The 21,874-nt window shown below is 44.2% G+C and overlaps 1 protein-coding gene and 1 long non-coding RNA gene across 12 annotated transcripts in view; one reads left to right on the top strand and one right to left on the bottom strand.

The window, feature by feature from the left end:
- The window catches only part of LOC110985000 (DNA repair protein complementing XP-C cells-like), a 196,105-nt gene that overhangs the window by 65,674 nt on the left and 108,557 nt on the right, over nucleotides 1–21,874 (bottom strand). For all 11 annotated transcript variants that reach the window (XR_015425063.1, XR_015425062.1, XM_087136113.1 and 8 more), the window contains one exon: nucleotides 18,230–18,341. Coding sequence is in view for 9 of the 11 variants with exons in the window: in XM_087136113.1 (XP_086992239.1) it covers nucleotides 18,230–18,341 (112 nt within the window). In the remaining 2 variants the exon portion in view is untranslated. The remainder of the gene's footprint in view (nucleotides 1–18,229; nucleotides 18,342–21,874) is intronic.
- Nucleotides 18,711–21,874, top strand: part of LOC147799360 (uncharacterized) — a 28,177-nt gene continuing 25,013 nt past the window's right edge. Inside the window, exon 1 of the long non-coding RNA XR_015425064.1 lies at nucleotides 18,711–19,000. This is a non-coding gene — a long non-coding RNA (uncharacterized LOC147799360). The remainder of the gene's footprint in view (nucleotides 19,001–21,874) is intronic.

The following is a 21,874-nucleotide window of genomic DNA, read 5'->3' as shown; positions in this document are numbered from 1 at the left end:
GGTTCACTACGCATCAATAGATGATGCAGTTTCCATTATCAAACAGCTAGGCCGGCATTATTTAATAGTGAAGCTTGATGTCGAGTCTGCATTAAAAATTATTCCAGTGCACCCCGAGGATTATCATTTGCTTGGCTTACAGTGGGTCCAGAAATTTTATTACGATAAAACTCGCCCGATGGGTTGTAGGTCCAGCTGTACGATTTTTGAAAGATTTAGTACAGCACTCCAGTGGATAGCGCTTAATAAATTAGGGGCCCAACATATGATCCATCGGTTGGATGACTTCCTGCTGGCACACAATGAGAAAGAAGTTATCAAGATAAAATTGCCTTCATATCTTTGTGCAAACAACTGGGGGTACCACTAGAAAGATAAAACCAAGGGGCCTATGATATGTCTCATTTTTGCAGGAATAGAACTAGACACTGTTCGTGTGGAAGCCCGCCTTCCACTCGAAAAGAAACTCAAGGCCATTGAAAAGATAAACTCAATGTCAATGCAAAAAAAAGTCACGTCACGTGACTTGCAGTCTCTGCTCAGTCTACTGAACTTTGCATGTAAGGTTGTAGTTCCTGGTAGGGCTTTTCTGCGTACATGTAGGCTCATAAATGTAACACTGGGGGTTAGTAATCCCAGGCACCATATTAGACTCACACAAGATGCAAAGGCTGACTTGGCTGCATGGCAGGTTTTCTTGGAAACTCACAACTGTAAAGCCTTTTTCCTGTCTGACACCTGGCTCAGCAACAAAGCCTTGCACCTATACACTGAAGCATCAGGGGCACTTGGCTATGGGGCCCTTTTAGGAAGACAGTGGTTCAGTGGACGGTGGCCTAAAACCTGGTTATTGAAAAATATGACAATAAAAGAGTTCTACCCCATTGTTGCGTCAGTTGAAGTGTGGGCAAGTTGTTTTGCCAAAAAGAAGATCATGCTGCATCTTCTGCCCTCAATGTGATTGGTTCACACAAATGTGCAGAGGCCTAAACATCTCTTCCAAAGTGGGCCCCTATACTGGAGCCGTTTAATGGAAAACGATGTAAAACTGTAAATAAACAGATACAAAATATTTTGAGTAACAAGGAATACGTCACTAAGTTCCATAACAATACACAATGAAATGTAGAAAATGCAGAAAGTCTAAGGACTGCAAAAAGTCTATTCTACCTAAAGTACATGTATACACATGTACATGTAGGTCAATGTAAAAGGACACAAATAGATGTAAATACATGTACATGTAGAAAGAGTTCATGTACAAATTAATGGGTAAAAATGCAATGTGTGAGGAATGTAACTATGAGACCTCATAAAATGCAAACAGTCCTGTGCGTACAGACAGATAAAAATGCAACATGCACAGTAGTGAAAATGAAGAACACAGGACACAATGTACCGGAAATCTTTGCTTAAACATACTGGTGAAAATGCATGTACATGTCAGATTACATGAACAGGGCAATACTCCATAACACGCTTCAATTTAAAAAGATGAACTTGTGAAGTCAAAGAAGGCAAGATAATTACAGACAGTTCCACAAACAGAACTTACGAAAAAACATAACAGGCACTGGCAAGAATGTGTGTATTGTAATTGTATACAAAATACTACGCACGTGAGTGGAGGAGGTGAGTGTGACACTGAGAGGGCTTTGTATACCAGAAATAAACCCTAAATTGGACTTATAATAGACTACAGAGGAACTATATATTATAAAGGAAACACAGAAATGGTAAACTTACGGATCGTGCTTGAACAAGGGCTTATAAACAGGTGTAGCAAGTTGTAAAATGTACGAGTGAAGTAACGTGAATGACATGGAGCGGGAAAGTGAAAAGCGATGGTAGAGGGCGCTAGACTAGATTACTGTGGATGAGCAGCCCGAGAGGAGAACTCGAGGCAGAACACTGCATATTGACAACCAAACTCTGGTATATGTCATAAACGCCACTACCTCTAAGGATAGGAAGTTGATGATATTACAATATATTGTTTAAAGCTCAGCATGTACCAGGCAGTTTGAATGTATTAGCAGACCATTTGTCTCAATAGGTCACTGCCTTCGAACAGCTAGTGCCCTGGGCAGAGCCATCCCCAGTAGTGGCGCCGGAAAACATCATGACATGCAATTGGTGCCTAAACTCTTAGGATTATTGGACATGTCTATGTCCAAAGCCACCTGGAATACCTATCAGAGAGCGATCCCAGTTTCGTCGGAATTTCATGAGCTCTTTTCTTTTGATAAGACTTTGACAATTGCACCTGTTCTGTTTGTTGCCCATTTACATAGCAGGCAATATGCCTCAACAATGACAGCTACCTTTGTCTCATCCATTGGTTACGTACACTAACTGTACAGCATGTATGGTCCTTCCGATCATTTTCTGGTACGGAAAGCAATATTAGGTGCAAAAAGGGATAACCCAAGGGTAGACATGCGTTTGCTTATCACTCAGCCATTACTTCAAAAGCTGGTAGATGCTCTTAAGCACTGTACTGGCTCAAATTTTCAGCAGGTTTTGTTCACCAGTATGTTGAAGTTGGTGTTTGCTGCAATTCTGCGTGTCGGGGAGATGACAAAATCCAGTGGGAATATAGACAACATCTTGAAAATGCAACATGTCACAACAAACAAAGAGAATTGTTTCGTGAATACCAAATTGGGGCAGTGCAGGCTTTGTATCGTTGTGTTTTGTGCCAGTATTGTGGGGAGCCCTGTCATCCAGGGCCCCAACATGTACCCTTGGATCACGGAACTGGTGGTGGTTGGGACTCACATTCTGGCTGGTTTTTCAGGTTGTAGCATGTTATTCATGTATAAGATTGATATAACCTTTAACTTCCTTGTTATTGAAAGCAAGTACATTTATTGCCATATTAAACATTTTGTAAAATTCAATTCGTATCAGCTTTTGGGGGTTATGTTGATACAATGTAGTGCCTTTCGAGTCAAACTAATGTCAGTTATAAGGCGAATATGCAAATAGCACTGCTTCAATCCTTATTCATCTCATTACTGTTTAATTACAATTTTTATTATCATTTACGAGTGTATTTCAACTGGTTGATGGAAACAAGTAACAGGCCATAACAATAAATTGGTCAGAACAGGGACTCCTGTTACCCATAAAGCAGAGTGCGCTGGTCTTTTATTGGGAGCTGTATTTGTTACATGTTACAAGATACACGTAGTAAGTTACATTTTTAGCTGAGCGATGGCCCATAAATGTGAAAATAAATGTTCTAGCTCCAGTTTTTGGTTTAAATGAAATTCTTATGAGCTAGCAGTATATGACATTCTTTGCACATTGTTTTCTGCTTTCATGGCTTAATAATAATAATAATAATAATAATAACAACACAGTTTTTATTCACACAGTTTCTCACTAAAGTCTCCATGCGCTTCACAAGAAACAACAATTAGAAGCAATTACTGGAACAAGTAAGTTTTAAGGACTGCTTTAAATTCATTTTCGTTATTGACAGTTCTGATATGGTGTGGAAGACAGTTCCAAAGCGGTGGCGATGCATGCATGAAGGTACGACGCCCATAGGTCTTAGTACGAGTGACTGGTGTATTGAGCTGCAATGTTGAGCTTTAACGGAGGGTGTGTCGTGGCTGGTATACTTTAATAAGTTCATGGAAGTATGCTGGTGTTGAGCCATGGATGCATTTGTGAGTGAGGGAATAGAATTTTGAAAACGATTCACTCATTGACAGGTAGCCAGTAAAGAGTGTGAAGAATAGGAATTATATGTTGCCTAGATGATGACCGTGTAACAAGTCTAGCGGCAGAATTCTGAATGCTTAAGCTTCAGGAAACAAGTTGCCAGTCAAATATGAAAAAAAAATGAAAACAGTTCCGCTCCAGGGTCAAGATGAAAATAAAATTCTCATGAGGTATTATATGCTGTGCATTTTTTTTTAGCTAATGAGAAACAAGTTGCATATAAAATATTGGGGAAAAAAATTTAGCTCAGAAAATAAAATCTCATCTCACTCCAATCTACCTTTGTTCATAGCTTGTGATGATGCATGAGCTGTTACATGTATGGTTGTCATAATGCAATGTCCATTATCACTGCATGCAGTGCATGCGTATATCCCCATTAACATTAGCTGTGACGGAGTTCGATGGCTTTTATTTTGGGGGCGAATTTTAGCTTTTTAATCATTTATTTTTCACGTTTCAATTAGCCATCTTGGTCTTTAACCCATTTTTATCCATTTAGATGTTTTTGTGATATCGTGTATTAGCGAAGTAGTACCTAATGTTGAATTTGCGATGAGTTTTAAACATTTTTGTATCTACTGTGCAATTGAACTATGTCGAACCTGCAGCATGTCAGCCATCTTTAAATTCCACGGCTCTCTCTGTATTAGTAGAAGTAGAACTACTACCGTGCCACAGTAGTAGTACAACCACTACCGTGGCACCCACCTGAGTGTTCCATCTTCAGGAAAGATCGTGCTAATGGTGGGGGGGGTTCTGCTAGGTGCTAAAACTCTCTCGTGCCATCTCAATAATGACCTCAACACTCATTCTGAATGCATCTGGGTTCATGTTGAGTGTGGACCAAAGAAAAAAGTGTATGTTGGTGCTTTTTACAACCCAGACTCCTCGCATGGACCTATTGACATGTTGAACTCATCTCTGTCAAAATTTCATCAATCTACCAAAGGTAATTGTGAAATCTGGTTGGGAGGAGATTTCAACCTTAAATTAAGGATACCAATTGGACCAATCAGCCAGTTAAATCAGGTAGCAATCTTTCAGCTCAGTGTAAGAAGTTAACTGATATTTGCAACAGGAAAGATTCTGAAATAATATTGTTCTCATCAGCTTTCCCATGTATTTCATTTTCTGTTTACGTGGTCACTTAGGTGCTGTAATGTTCCTGATGTTTGGAAAGCATCAATTCTAACACCAGTATCAAAGGTCCCTAAGCCCAGCTGTCTTAATGATTATCGACCAATAGCACTCACCTCAATTGTTATTAAATGCTTTGAGAGCTTAGTTAGAGACCTTCTCGTACAACAAACCAAACCTTTTACACACCCATTTCAATTTGCTTTTATACCAGGCCAAACATGGGGTTGAAGATGCTGTCTCTATTCTGTTGCATAAGATGTATGAGCACCTGGATAAACCCTGATCATATGTTAGAACTCCGTTCATAGAAGTTTCATCTGGCGTGCCCCAGGGCATGCCCCTGGGCCCCCTGCAGTTTCTCCTCTATGTAAATGACATCCCAACATATTGTAGCGAGCACGGCTGGAACATGCGCTGCGCGCGTGATCACCCCTTGTTTACCGCGGGTTGCCATGCAACTGGCGCGCGAACTGGTCGTGGTGCGGCGCGAAATAAGCTGTGTAAAACACTCTCTGGCTGGCTCTCGACGAAGCAGGACTGCTCTCACGTCCGTGTCCGACCTACACCGCCGCCCCTAAATTGGCTGAGAAAGTTGTAAGTTCCCAAGAAACAGAGACACAATAAATCATTCAAACCCGTAGAATTGTGTGTTGGTAATTATTTCTTCAGTTATACGTGCCATCTCTGTCCCGTCCTGTCTGTCTACAATCTGCACCGTACCTAATCCAGTGAAACCTTAGGCCGCGTCGAGCACGTTACACTGGCGGCAGCGGCGGGATTGTGTCCCCATGTCCTTGCATGATTGACAGAATTTACCTGAAAAATTACCTCAGAAAGCAGCAGTGGTGTTTACCGAGCCGTGGTAGGGAACAACGGGTGGCCTTTGAGCGGAAGACGGCAGTGGTGTATACCGAGCCGTGACGACGTACATGTACCTAGGGTTGCTTGTCCAGTAAAACGCAGTAGTGGTGCATACCGAACCGCTGTGTGTACATGTGTGTGTGTGGCTTAGGAGTCACACGTTGGACCACGCTAACTGCCCGGAACCAACTAACCGGAGCTGACCGTCCGGAGGCGACCGCCCGGAGCCGACCGCCCGGAGCCAACCGCCCGGAGCTGACCAACCAGAGCCAACCGCCCGGTTTGCTTTTTTTTTAGCCGGATTAAAGCCCAATAGTCATAGTGCAAAATACACGGGTTGAAGATTCATACACTGTATAATAAAGTCGGTCACAAATAAACCAATTATGGAAGGACACAGTGGGCAGGGACTGGCTACTAGGCATTCAACTATGAGCAATGCAGACCTTTACAGTGTCCTATGAGAGGGTTTCACGAGAAATTGAATTACTTTCCCAGAGTCTGAAAGACGCGTTGAGTAGTCCCCCAACAAGTAGAAAACACGAACAAAAACCGGTTGCATGGGAACGAGGGACAAATGTAAACGCGTTCCCTTGGGAGGAAACTGTGCACTCGAGAGGTCCACCGGGGCACCCGTACCCCTCTTTCAGAAATGCAATGGCAGGTTCTGGTATTAGCATGGGCCCTGTTAAGGACGAAGTGATACTGAGTAAACCAGAAGGGAACCCCCGACTGGTAACCAAACAGACCCCCAAATACAACACGTGGCAGGACTCGGGTGTGGGTATTGCGGGAAGTTTGGGCGTAACTGGAGAACCTCTGTTCTTCGAAAACAGAAGCCGAGGGTGGCAGCCGATGGGGGCCAGCTGGGTCAGTCCAATCGGGGCACCAGGAAATGTTGAAAGCCTGCAAGCGTCTGTTGGGTCCACTCTCACTTCCTCTGTGAACCAGTTAAACCCCAAGGAAAATAGGCCCTCAGTTTGCAGGACAAATGAGGACAGAGCGAGTTCTACTGACCAGGCCAGTGGCTTGCCACGGGTAGAGGTGGTGGGTCGGAACCCACGTGGATGGTCAAAGGAAGTTCCTTTTGCGACCCCTCCTACAGAAACTTTCTGGCCTGGACTGAAGCTGAATGGGAGAAATTTTGACCTGCCGGTGACACTACCCGACCAGCCCCGCACATTCGATAATTGGCATAGAAAGGGTGAAGACGGAGAGACTGATTTGCCTCAGATCCAAGGTTACACGCCACCAGTTGACACAAAAGGCACTATCCGCCCACCAATTAGCCAAACGCTAGGATTATCGCCCATCATGTCAGAAGCCCCTGGCCACACTAGGGACCAAGAGAAGACAACTGGACAAACCAAACCCCCGGTACTATCAACCCCTAAAAGTGAAAAGGCGACGGGGGAGGTTAAGCTGGAAAAGAGCCACTCGGCAAAGGAAAGACCAATCATCAAACCGGACCGCTACAGTGGTAAGACACCATGGAAGCCTTACCTTAAGCACTTTGAGATGTGTGCTGCAATAAACGGATGGGACGACAAGGCAAAATGCCAGTACCTTGCTGTGCTGTTAACAGGGTCAGCACAACAGACGCTGAGTAGTCTGCAGGCTGAAGCAAAGGATTACAAGCGGCTTGTGAAGTCTTTAGAGTTCCGGTTTGACCCCTTAGGCAGGAAGGAACTTCACTGAGCGCAGCTCCGGAATCGACAACGGAAACCGTCAGAAAGCCTGGTGGAGATGGCAGAGGAAGATCGACGGCTCGTGGAGAAAGTTTACGCCGACTTACCGTAGGATAGCCGCGACAGAATGGGACGAGACCACTTTCTGGATGCGCTCCTCGACAGTGAAATACGCACGAGAATCATCCAGATGAGAACCAGTTCGCTTGATCAAGCCGTGGCAGCTGCTGTGGAACTGGAGGCACTGTACAAAGCCGAGAAGGAACGTCGATCTGCAGATGTTAGAAAGGTCAGAAGTGCCACTGTAGAAGCAGTTCAGGCTGAAAAACCAACCAGCAAAGCCAATGCTGCAACAACGGATATACAGCGGCAACTCACAGATGTCATGGAACAACTGAAGAGACTAGGAAAACAAGTAGACGACACCAAGAAGGCCGCTTGGAACAATCGAAGGAAATCTGCTAAGAAGGGCGTCCAATGCTTCCGGTGCTAGCGGTTTGGTCATATTAAAGCAGAATGCCCAGAATCAGGACCAAAGGGAGCTCAGGAGAACGGGCAAGGACAAACCGCAAAGGACAATAAGGGGGCATCGGGCAAACCACAGAACCAGGAAAACCAGTAGGAGCTGTTCCTGAGGGCCAAGGGACAGCAGAAAAGGAGGGGCCCAATTTTGAAATGCAAGCTGAGAATGTTGCTGCTGTGGTCGGGAAAGGACTGCACTTAGATGTTGTTATTAATGGAGTTAGTGCCGACGCATTGGTGGACACGGGGGCTACAGTGTCTCTCTTGTCAGAAAAGATTGTCCGGAAATGGTCTGAGGAGAATCAAGCCATGGTGACAGCCACTGATATTAAGGTTCAGCTGGCGGATGGCAAGTCTTGCCCTGTTGCTGGCGAAGTAGAAGCTGAGTTACAGTTGGCAGGAAACTGTGTAAAGCATCGGTTCATTGTAGCTTCGCTTGGAAGTGATGTGCTACTGGGATTGGACTTCATGAAGAATGAGCAATGTGTGATAGATATCACAAACAGATGTCTCGAGTGGGGAGGAATTATGCTGCCTCTAAGGGAGACGGCTGACAGACAGCAAACCTGTCGGGTGACTGTTTTGGAAACAGTCGTAGTGCCTCCTGGGATAGAAATGCTTGTTGCGGGAAGTCTTGAATGTAGTGGCATAACTGTTTCCTGCGGGATAGTTGAAGCATCTGAAACGCTTGCCAACAAGAGTAACGTAATGGTAGCACCAATAGTAGTGAGCACTGATACCGATGCCATACCCCTCCGCCTGCTCAATCTGGGAGGGGAACGAGTAGTCCTTTATAAAGGAACCACAGCAGCCACGTTCAATGTAATAGAAGCTATTGGCCCCTCTCTCACCACAGAAGACAGCCCCTTAGAACAAGCGGGAGCTGTTAGAACGGCTGTCCAGGGGGAGAATGAAACTCTAGAATGCTCGAACAACTCCACTGTGCCCGAACACCTGCAAGACCTAAACGAGCGGTCCTCCAAACTACTCAGCCAGCAGGAAAGTCACCAGTTGAAGGGTCTCCTTGTAAAATTTCCGGATCAGTTTGCTAAACATGAAGGCGACCTCGGGCGGACCGACCTAGCTAGACACCGGATAGAGACCGGGAATGCAGCTCCCATAAAACAAAGACCAAGGCGCTTACCAATTCATCAGAAAGAAGTTGCCGATACTGAGATAGAATCCATGTTGAAAAGGGGAATCATCACACCTGCCACGGGGCCTTGGGCCGCACCCGTTGTCCTGGTCCGGAAAAAGAATGGGAAGGTGCGGTTCTGCGTCGATTACCGGCGGCTGAACGCCATAACAAGGAAGGACGCATATCCCCTTCCTCGCATAGATGAGACAATCGACATGTTGTCTGGGTCCAGCTTCTTCTCTACTTTCGATCTTGCCTCGGAATATTGGCAGGTGCCAATGGACCCTGACCATAAGGAAAAGACGGCCTTTGCCACCCCCAGCGGATTGTATCAGTTCGAAGTTATGCCCTTCGGACTGTGCAATGCGCCTTCCACATTCGAGCGCCTAATGGACCGTGTGCTCCAAGGGTTGCAGTGGCAAATGTGCCTCGTGTACCTGGATGACATAATTGTCTACAGCAGATCATTTCAGGAACACATGGAGCGCCTAGAGCTGATACTGGCGAGAATAAGGGAGGCTGGACTCAAGCTTCAACCTAAGAAGTGCCAACTGTTTCAGACAGAAGTCTCATACCTTGGGCACATTGTCTCAGCTGACGGGGTGAGGACAGACCCAGCCAAGATCCAGCGAGTGAAAGACTGGCCTGTTCTGACATCAGTTCGGGAGGTGCGAAGCTTCTTGGGACTAGCGTCTTATTATAGGCGTTTTGTGCCGGGGTTTGCTGAGTTGGCAAGGCCCTTACATAAGCTCACCGAGGCTGGAAGGCCATTCCACTGGAGTGAAGAATGCGAACGAGCATTTGAAGATCTCAAAGCGAGACTTGTTTCCTCGCCAATTCTGGCCTACCCCTCGGCCGTGGACCAATTCATCTTGGACACTGACGCAAGCGACTTTGGGATAGGAGCTGTACTGTCCCAACAACAGGACGGTGCCGAGCGGGTAGTTGCCTATGCCAGTAGGTCCCTGACGAAAGCTGAAAGAAATTACTGTGTAACCAGAAAAGAGATGCTTGCAGTCGTCCATTTCGTCAGATATTTCAGACCATATTTGTATGGCCGCAGGTTCAAGCTGCGTACTGACCACGGGGCTCTCAAGTGGTTGTTCGGGTTCCGAGATCCAGTTGGCCAAGTGGCCAGATGGCTGCAGTTATTGGCGGAGTTTGATTTCGAAATTGAACACCGTCCGGGACGCTGTCACACCAACGCTGACGCAATGTCCAGGATTCCCTGTAACCAGTGCCATTATGCCGACAGCTCAGAGGATGGGATAAAGGCTCAAGTGCCCGCGATGGAGTCAACTGGCACTACCCAGGGTTGGGTGGTGAAGACACGTGAGTCAGGGCTTGCAAGTGCAGAAGCTAGCTGTCAGGCAGTTAGTGCAAAGCAGGCTAACTGGGTGGAAGGTGTGACGAGGACAGAGATACACGAGCGACAGAGGAAAGACCCAGTCCTGGGCAAAGTGATTCATTGGCTAGAGGCGGCAGATGTCCGGCCAGTATGGGAGGAGGTTTCATCAGAGGGGACAGCACTTAAAACACTTTGGGGAGCCTGGAAGCAGTTGCATCTCAGGGACGGGGTGTTGTATCGCAGGTGGGAGGACGATACTGGAAGTGAGGTTCGGTACCTGCTCGTTGTTCCCAGTGCCATGCAAGGGGAAGTTCTCCACCAGCTGCATAATTCCCCCACGGGAGGACACCTTGGAATCACAAAGTTATACGAGAAGGCCAGATCCCGGTTCTATTGGCCGAAGATGCGAGGCTCAGTGCGAGATTGGGCTCGGGAATGCCTCGAATGTGCCAAACAAAAGGCTCCAAGTAAGACACCAGTGGCACCACTCAAACAACAGATCTTTGGGTTCCCTTGGAGAGGGTGGCAATCGACATTACAGGCCCATTCCCCGTGTCTACAGCTGGTAATCGCTACATTAGTGTGATTACCGACTATTTCACAAAATGGACCGAGGCCTATCCGGTAGCTTCAGTCAATGCAGAAGTGGTCGCAGACGTTCTTGTCAATCAATTCATCAGTCGGTTTGGCACGCCAAGGCTTCTCTACAGCGACCAAGGCAGGCAGTTTGAAAGTGAGTTGTTTCAGGAAACATGTCGGCTTCTTGGGATCGACAAGACGAGGACAACCCCCTACCACCCGCAAAGTGACGGGCAAGTAGAAAGGTTTAATAGGACGCTCAAAGTTATGCTGTCGTCGTACACGTCTGAAAACAAGAGAGACTGGGATCTCCACGTGCCCGCCATTATGATGGCCTATCGAGCATCGCCCCATGAAAGCACAGGGACGTCACCAAACTTTATGATGTTTGGACGCGAAGTGGAGCTCCCGATTGACGTCATTTGCGGCTCCGTCTTGCCTGGGGAGTCGGTAGCAGCGCCAGATTATGTAGCTGACTTAGCACAGAGGCTGGAAATGGCCCATGAGATGGCAAGGAAGCATCTCAAGAAAGCTGCGTCCTACCAACGTCGACACTATGACCATAAAGTGACGAATGAGGACTATAGCGTTGGTGCGGCAGTCATGATGAGGGTTCACGCACGGCGGGTGGGAGTGTCCCCAAAACTGCAACCGAAGTTTGATGGTCCCTACCTTATCACAAAAGTCCTTAGCGATGTCATGGTTAGGGTGCAGAAGGGTCCAAGGCATAAACCGAAGGTGGTCCATACAAACTTGCTAAAACCATTCCATGGCGAAGTGGACCACTCCTGGTTTCATCGAGAGACAAACTCAACCTCCGCCGAGCCGATGCAAGAATCCGACGAGTCCTTGTTAATGAGCGACCAGGACGTGCAAGAGTCCCATAACGAGAAAACCGACACAGAGGAAGGGACAGTTGAAGCCAGCCCGGATGAGGGTGGAAATGACGATAGTACCAGACAGTCCAGGTCAGACAGTCCAGACAGTCCAGGTCCCTCAGCGTCCGTTACAGAACCACCATCAGACCAGGAACAAGCCTCTCCGCCAAGTGCCAACAGTAATGATCAACCAGTTTCCGTGAAGAGGAGGCGAAGGCCTCCCGATAGATTTGGCGATTGGTGTTTGTAATGCTCACATTTTCCCTGTTACGTTTTGTTCTGTTGACTACAGGCTAAGTATGGACCGAAGCCGAAGCCGTTCCCCAATGGACCGAAGGAGCCCCGGAAAGTGCAACCAATGCGCAGAGTGCAGAAAGGAGTTCTCCTCTCAGTCAAGCCTGCGACGCCACATAGATGAGCAGCATCGGCGCAAGGACAAGTTGAGCTGCCCCTACTGCTCCCATTCCTTCGTGAGGAAGCACAACCTGGACCGTCACTGGCAGTCCGTACATGGTGGCATCCAGAGGGCAAGTCAGCCAGTTGTAATTGAGGACCAGCCCGATCCTGAGGTACCGCGAACCCCTGGCCGGAGTATCGACATGGTGAGTCTCGAACCTGGCAGTGTGGAGCGGAGAATTGTAAGAGATTTCTATTCCCCGCCGCCGGTACAGCGCCAGGAGTCTGTGGTGCCTCCAGTGGTACCCGTCCAGTCTGCCATCATCCCTTTGGCTACCAGTGGGTCTCGCCGTCCTGCCATGAAGGATGCTAGCGTCCAGACGGATCCTACCAAGGGCTCGAGAGTGGTGGAGCGCACCGTGAAGGAGGTTCTGGAGGGCGACGGGAAGGTGGCACTTCGACTGATCTCGGAGCGCTTTATAACAGATCCTTAATAAAATGCCTTAAAAGAGTGTGAAGTTCACATTTGTTAAGTTAAACCCAGAAGTTTCGCAACTAGAACCGTTTTATTTCTATCGAGTGTTGTTAGTTTTATTTTAAAGATAAAATCTTAAAAAAAAGGGGGGGTGAAGAAACCCCTATTGATCAACCTGGTTTGTTAATTTTGATCAGAGAAAGATCCGATTGAATTTATTTCTTGCCCTGAAGTAAAGCAACCTTTAAATGTTCCTTTTGTTTGATTTCTTTTCTAAGCAATTGATTCCAATCAGGTTTATGAAGCCGTTCCGCATAAAATTTGAAGTTCTTGAAATGTTCTTGCCAGCGTTAAAAAAAAAAAAATTGATCGTTAGAGGTTGAAGCTTCTTGCGAAGAAATCTTGCACTTTCTTACTTAATGATTTCTCACGACCAAAAAAAAAGGCCTTTGGTTTTCATCAAAGTGGAGATGTGAGGACACATCTTTTGTAAGGAGAGGGTGGTGTAGCGAGCACGGCTGGAACATGCGCTGCGCACGTGATCACCCCTTGTTTACCGCGGGTTGCCATGCAACTGGCGCGCAAACTGGTCGTGGTGCGGTGCGAAATAAGCTGTGTAAAACACTCTCTGGCTGGCTCTCGACGAAGCAGGACTGCTCTCACGTCCGTGTCCGACCTACACCGCCGCCCCTAAATTGGCTGAGAAAGTTGTAAGTTCCCAAGAAACAGAGACACAATAAATCATTCAAACCCGTAGAATTGTGTGTTGGTAATTATTTCTTCAGTTATACGTGCCTTCTCTGTCCCGTCCTGTCTGTCTACAATCTGCACCGTACCTAATCCAGTGAAACCTTAGGCCGCGTCGAGCACGTTACAATATGTTTCTTCGAAAACTGGACTATTTGCTCATGATGGATTACTGTACAGAGAAATCAACTCTCCTTCAGATGCTGTTTCACTTCAAAATGATTTAGATGCCCTTTGCAGATGGGAAAAAGAATGGGAAATGACATTCAATTCCACTAAAGAGAAACCCTCAAATTCGCACCTACATGTACAAAACAAATGGGTAAACCGCTTCAAAGCACATCTAGTCACCCCTACCTTGGTCTTATTTTTTAGCAAGGATTGCAGCTGGTCACCTCATATCAATAAGGTTGTCACCAACACCAAGCAGACCACTGGTGTCATCTGGCAGAACTTTAAGTCCTACAGCAGCAAGGTTAAGTCACTTCTCTACCAATCGCTGGTTTGTCCCAAATTAGAATATGGTATTTGTGGTTGGGCTACCTTCACTGAAGAGGAAAGTAAGAAGCTTAAGGGTATCCATGGATATGCTGCCAGGATGTGTTGCAACACCTATGGACCGCCAGTGTCAAGGCCATGATGAAAGATCTCGGCTGTGCCTACAATCACCAATTGTAGGCACAGCTAAGGTTACGCCTTCCAGATTGTCTTAGTTCCACTGATGCAGCTGCCAAAGCACTGGTAAAACTAGGGCCCATGGAAGCATCTGGAGCATAGCTCAGGGTAGATGTTGGCAGAGAATACTGGCATTTTGAGTTTGATGCGCTTGTTGGCTCTGATGGGTGCCGCCTCCAATGGGTATGTAGGGGCATACTGACCAACAGTCGTAGTCTTTGCCCTCACAAATGTTAAGAAAAATAGCCCAACCAGAAGTTGAAGAGTAATGACTGAGTCAATTGATGTTAAAATTGATGACTGTAGGCATGGAAGGCAAGACTGAACGACTTGGGTAGGTTTATGCCCTATTGTGAAATACTGCCACAGCTCCGAGGCCAGTCAAATCCAATGACTGAATGAAGAAGGTTGAAAATGAAGATTCCCGGCCCCGTCATGCCTGTGGGCAGCCAGTAAACAGTCCAGCAACGAATCCTGGGCACAGAACTAAAATCCAGGAAAGGGTTCCATCCCACTGATGACCCCTCTGGACCACTGCCAAACTGAGGAAATGGAAACAGTCCAGCAAATCCCTGGCACAGGAATAGGCCTTGGCCCTATTAATATCCAGGGAAGTCTTCCAATCAGCCCAGAAGACGAATGCACAGTTGAACTGCTGATGAAATCACTGAGTTAGGCCTCTAGGTCTGAGCCCTATAGCAGCCAAGGGCAGACAAGTTGAAGCGAGTGTATATAGGCCAAACAAAAGTGGACGCCCATCTGACAATACAGTTTGACAAGTTTAATTTTCCCCAGTGTGCTTTCCACAAAGGGCCGTGAAAAAGTGACCTCATACTGCACTTACTTCCCCCAACAGAGCCAGCAGAGTAAGAGGTCTTCCAATTGTCTATAATTTTGAAACAGCCTAAGCCCTCATTGGCTCAAATCTCGTAAGTTGGTAACTAGTCATGTGCCTCATGTTTTTAAAAAATCCATTATCATTCCTGTGCCTAAATGATTGCCAACTACTTGCCTTAATGACTTCCGTCCAGTAGCTCTGACCTCAGTTGTTATGAAATGTATGGAATCTTTAGTTAAGGGCTTCATTCAGTCACAGCTGTCATCCAAACTGGATCCTTTTCAATTTGGGTATAAGGCAAACAGATCAGTTGATGATGCAATAGCTTGGTCTGTATTTAAAGAGTCACAATTCCTCGACAAGAATACTCCTAACTACTGTAGACTTTTATTTGTGGATTACAGTTCGGCTTTGCTACTACTATGCTGTACTCACTGTTCACCCATGATTATGCTACTCACTCTGATAACAATTTTATGGTGAAATACGCAGATGATACAACACTTGGTGGTTGCATTTTAGATGACGAATTAGGTAGAAAGGGTTGACTCCTTTAGATTTTTAGGCGTATATATGACTAACTATCTGAAATGGACAACCTGTGTTGATTTCTTGGTAAGGAAAGCCCAACAACGTCTGTTTTGTCTCAGAAGACTGAGGAGTTTCTGGGTCAGCCAAGGTCTGCTGGTGAAGTTCTATCAGACAGTGGTTGAGAGTGTCCTGACATTCTCAATCGCTGTCTGGTGCGGGAACACCACGGTGGAAGACCGGAAATGCCTCAATCGGGTTGTTAAAACTGCTAGCACTATAATTGGCTGTAAACTACATGTACCTGCAATGGAAGAACTTTATGAGGCAAGGGTCTTAAAGTGCATGTCAATTGTTTGAGATGGATTCCATCCTGCGAATGACTTATTTCAGCGGATGAGATCAGATAAATGTTACAGATTCGACCCAAATTTTGAACAGTTTTTATCCAAGTGCAGTTCGCTTATTGTACGTACATGTACAGGTGCAATCAAAGTCCTAATCAGTGATTCATCAGATTTTATTGTTATCTTATCCCATTTTATTTTATCAATCATTATTTTACCTGATATGCTGTCTGAAATTATTTGTTGTAATTCTGGTGTGAATTTCTGTAGTGTTGTTTATTATTGTTCTGTACATATATTTTGATTATCAAGTTTTTAACGCTTGCAAAACCACAACAAATTACAATGTATTTCAATAACTATGTTGGATACAAATGATATTAAATAAATGAAAATGAATTGAAATTGAATTGAAGTTGATTGATGGATCCTGATCACAGCCTTGTGTTTTCTCCATGAGTATAACAAATTTTTTCCAAATTTCCTGACTTTTGAGCCTATTTGAATGGGTTGGAAGGTATTAAAATTTTCTACATTAACATGAAGAGTTTTCCCTTCTGATGAGCTGACACTGTGCAGAATTCAGCATTTTTCACTCAATCTGGACATTTAAAACCAAACTTCACACGACCACAAACTAGCTGCTAAAAAATGCACTGCCTCCAAAGTTTCAATTCTATAGTTCTGTGTCATAAAGTGCAGTGTCCTGCTTGTAACGTATAAATTAACACAGACAACCTCACACCTTACCCAGGATAGCCAACCTACTGAATATTCATGAAAAAGTTGCCTGTTCGTAATTGACTGTTCTTGATCAGCTCAGAATCCTGTGTTCACTCAAAATTTTCAGTGGCAATTTGTGCAGCAATTCTCCATGGGTGGAACCATAGGATAGGCATGCATGTACTGGTATTGCCCAAAGCAGTGTGTACTTCTACACTGGCATTTCAACAGTGAAGATACTGATTAAGGTAGGTTATTGCTGACTGTGAATAATTCTACAATGAAGTTTGCTCACTGTGTGTTACGAACCCTGAGTTGTAAGGTTAATTCCATAGATACTGTTCCACCCATATCTGAATTAAAATACGACTGAAATTCCGATAATAATATAGCCTTGCCAAGCAGAAATACAGGGAGAATGCAGCCCATTTGAACATGTTCAGACTGGCAGATGAAAAAGAAAAGCCTCATTCCTCCCATTCGAATGCAGGAAAGTACTAAATATCTTTTTGATGTCTTGCCTTAAGGTTTTCATTGTAGAAATCATTTGAAGTTCATGCACCACACATGTATGGAGCACAAGTTAAGTTTTGTTATACCAATTTTGAAACATAAATATTTTACAAGAATGGTATGTTTTACATTTATGAAACTGCTGTCAAAATGACCACAAGGTAGCACACTAAACAAATCCGGAAACTTCAGCATGATAAAAAACACATAGTAATGATATCTGGATGTAAGAAAAGTGCAGAGGAGAGAACATTCCCCGTCTGATTTATTGCAAAGAAATACAAAGCCAGCACAAATGGATTGATTTAAGTTACTTCTTCATGACGTTTCTCAAGAATATGCTAAAAAGCAACTGTATATTATCAAAGGAGCGTCATGCAACTAGAATCTAGAGGCAATTATTATATAAATTATAGCTGTACTTCTGTTTCCAAAAATATCTGATCTCATGATGTGTGTCCTTTTGCAACAACCTTAATACAGATCTGACAAGATTTTCAAAGCCAAATACATTTACTAGAAAACTCAAAACCTACCTCATCAGTTTGTATAATGAAACTTAGATCATGTAATTATGCCAATCTACTTCCATTCTTTAAAGGGTCTGGTCTTAACTGATAGCATATCTGTCTTATTGTTGTCTATCTTGCCAGTGCATCATATCAAATGTCTCATGTCTTATGTTTTGTGTCTAGTCTGAACCACCGTTTGTGTAAGCCAAAAGCATGGTGCTTCTTTTTTCCCTGCATGTTGGTTATAAGTTAGACTCTGCACAATTATCAAACTTTCAGCAATTAATTATGTTAGGCAACAAGAGAAAATGTAGTTGGCAGTTAGTAAAACCAATACAGACAACAAAAACAACTTCATGTTTCACCAGGGGAGGGGTCAATAAAGAAAAACAGTATGCGATTTCCAGCTCTGTATGCTCTACCTTAACAGGTCAAATGCTGAATTTGCCATGTTTCATTTACCAATGGTCCGTCACAACAAGCTCTAACTCCTCTGATGAGGGCACCTTTGCTTTTCTTATCTTCTCAATGCATACATATTTATCAAATTTCCACCTGCAAATACTAGTCAATAAAAACTTACAGTGTGAACGCAGTCCCTTGAATATACTGCTTCACCTCTACAGTAGCCCATAATGGTAGCAGATTCAGGATACAAGGCCTCGTATTTCAACAGGTGCCTCTTCAAGACGTATCTGCCATGGAACATACAAATACGACATTAAAAAAGATTTAAGCATTTTACCATGATGCATGTCGGCTGCATCTCAGTCCACATGAATCTTTATCAGTGACAAATCCTTATTTCTTGCATTAGTAATGCAAAATGCTTGCAGTGAATTGCCTTAACTTTATGAAAATAATGTTCTCATTTCTGCCATAACAAAACTCATTGGTATACAATGGCAGCTATGGCAACCATTGCAGTAAACCACTGTCTTTACTTGTTACTGTAACAAAATAAGTTTTATTTTAATTTTTGGTGTGTGTTCTAGACTTTACTTTAAATTGTTATATTTTTTATGTTCATGTATATGTGTAGTTTGCTTTCCATATCAGTTGATCTGGATTTAAATGTAGGACTATACCACTATGTGTAGTCCCACTAAATGGAACAGTCCAACATGCCACACCTTTCATTGTTAACTTAATTAGCCTACTGGGGACTTCTACCTTGGTTCAATGATCTTCTATTGTACAAAGATTCCTGGGACTTGGGATGCCACACTCTTATTGTTGGCATTCATTGGGCTATCTATAAAACTGGAGTGTAAAAATTCTCACTGGGGACTTCTTTGACTGGGACGGTCAGGGGAACATCCACAACTGGAATGTTCCTGTGTCTTTTCTGTATGTAAGTTTTTGTGTTTGTTTCTTTGACAAAAACTTGGGATACTCCACTCCAGCCATTCCTTATATCTGGACTGCTATGTTCTTGTGCATGTGGCCAGGGTATTTTTTTCTGTTACAGGTCCATTTCTGGGGGGAGGGCGTTGCCGGTTTTGGGTTTGAGGTAGTTTGTCTTCACATGTTCACATGTGTGTGATTTAAAATGGCCAGCATGTGCAGGAGCATATTTAATGTCACTGCACCCTGCATGGTGCAGGGAGCAACTACTTGTAGTTAAGTTAATTTGTTATCTCTATAACCATATTCCTGTGTGATTGATTACTTGATTTTGCTTACTTTTTTTTTTTTTTTTAGGAAATAAAGAAGCCGCTGAAAGATTTCTGCGGATTGGCAAGTTGGCCAAGTATCATACATTTCAGTGATTTCTTTGATCCCACATTTGTTATCGGGGTCCTTCATGGATTCTGTTACATTACCAAATGGCATCTGTATGGTTTAATTTGATGACTGAATGGTGCTTAATGGTGACCCAATGTTGAAAGCTTGCAACTGAGTAACCAATGGTAAAATCAGTAGTGCTAAGTGGTTTGAATTGGCATTATTGACACTCATATGGTTATGTATGGAAACTTGTGCAAAATGTTAATCAAATGACAGCAATGGTAAAATTTAGGTGTGCATTTATAATCATTTTGGGAACCGATGCAAGTTTTATTTTAATACCCAATACCCTGGTACCCTTAAAATATAAAGAAAACTTATCAAATGGCATTGTGCGCCCTACTGGGGAATATCATGTGCCTGAAACAAGGCTCCTTTTTCGTATACATGTATAGGAAGCAGCTCATTGTTCTAAACATGGAGGGGAATGCCCTACCTATTTCTAAAAGGGGATGGGCTGTGCTGGGAAGATTTCTTGTAAAACGCATCAACACATAAAACAAACATACATATAACAAGAAAACACATCTGCATAATTCCAAATGCACAGAAATGTTAAAAATTATAGTTTTCACGACCCTATTTCACTCCCTTCTCGTAGCAAAAGTTAAACAACAGCTGTCAGGTCCAAAAGTTGCCAGAAGAAATTCCCAAGAATTATGATGTCATAGGACAGAGTCCTTTACCCGGCAAACGTTTACTGTTGCGTAATGATGCATCAACATGTACGTAATGCAGTAGCATTAGCATGTGCTATCATGTCAGACTCAAGCAACAATAATTCCAGCAATGATGCTTTTTCCGATCATGTCTTATTCATTTGACGAAGAAAGCAACATTGACGGAGCTGATGAGGCACAAGGAATATTGCCTTATCAGTTTGAACCAGAATACACTCGGGAAGAGATTTTGCAACTCGAGGCCGTTGGCCATGGCCATGGCCATGGCAGCAACCAGAAGGATCGACAACGAAACACTGACTAATTTTGGATTTTTGACCTGCCAGACATGTATTGCAACACTGTATACTCAGTTTTAAACTCCAAGGCTTGTGAGAAAACCCACAAGTGGGACTCGAACCCACGACCTCCTGATTATTACCACTGAAAAACGCAAGAGACGTCAGCTGGAACGAAAATGGCGAAAATCTCGTCTGCAAATTGATTATGACCGTTTCAAATTGCAACGAGACCTGTGTAAACGAACTCTTGAAGAAGCAAAATCAGCCTTCTACCATGACAAAATACAAAGTTGTGAGGGCGATCAAAAAGCACTCTATCGTATCATAAATCAACTTACATGTAACATGAAAAGCAACGGTCCCAAACTTCCGGAGCATACGTCCAAAAAGGAACTTGCATCTAGTTTCTCCGCATACTTCACCGAGAAAATTGAGCAGATCAGAGAAGACATACTGATTAATAATCCACAACCAGCAGCACCCTTAACTGAGGTAAATCCAGTCTGGCCTTCAAGTTCCACGTTCACAACCTTCACACCAGTGTCTACTGAGGAAGTTGAAAAGATAATCAAGACAGCTCCTGCCAAGTCCTGCAGATTGGACCCCTTACCCACCACGTTGGTCAAGAATCTGCCTGTTCTGGTGGAACCCATAACCAGGATGATCAACATGTCATTGGACTCTGGTCAGTTCCCAGACAACTTCAAAACGGCCTTGGTCACCCCAACCGTCAAAAACCAATCCTTGGACTGTTATGATATGAAAAACTATCGTCCAATATCTAATTTGCCGTTTGTGTCAAAGGTCATTGAGAAAGTTGTTGCAGGAAGACTAAATGCACACTTATCAAAATATCAGCTGCGTGAAAATCAGCAGTCTGCGTACAGAAGTTGTCACAGTGTCGAAATGGCCCTTCTCAAAGTTCATAGTGACATCAGGTGTGCCGTAGACAACAAAAAAGCCATGCTGCTCGTACTTCTGGACCTCTCAGGGCCTTTGACACCATCGATCACTCAGTACTTATTCATAGACTTTCTAATTGTTTTGGCATCCAGGGTTCAGTGTTAAATTGGTTTAACTCATACATTAGTAACCGTCACCAGATAGTTCAGATACAAGGGGAATCCTCAGGTGCGATTCAGGTTAAATATGGGGTCCCCCAGGGATCCGTTCTTGGTCCGATCCTTTTTACTCTCTATACAACGCCTCTTGGGGAACTCGCTCAGCAAAACACAATATCCAGTCACATTTTTACGCAGACGATACCCAGCTGTATACTTCATTCAGTCCCAACCTTGAGGATGATGATACAAAGATACTCGATTCTCTCATCACATGCTTGCACGACATCCAGAAGTGGATGCTGGACAATTTCCTGAGGTTCAACCCACATAAGACAAAGTTCATGATTATTTCTTCGCCACAACTTCAACACAAAATCAAAATCCAAAACCTACAAATAGGTGATGCTGTTCT

Source organism: Acanthaster planci, linkage group LG04 (genome assembly GCF_054643075.1).
Source record: "Acanthaster planci isolate LZ-2023a linkage group LG04, COTS_SCS, whole genome shotgun sequence".
Classification (NCBI taxonomy): Eukaryota; Metazoa; Echinodermata; class Asteroidea; order Valvatida; family Acanthasteridae; genus Acanthaster; species Acanthaster planci.
This window is presented reverse-complemented; position numbering and strand designations above follow the sequence as displayed.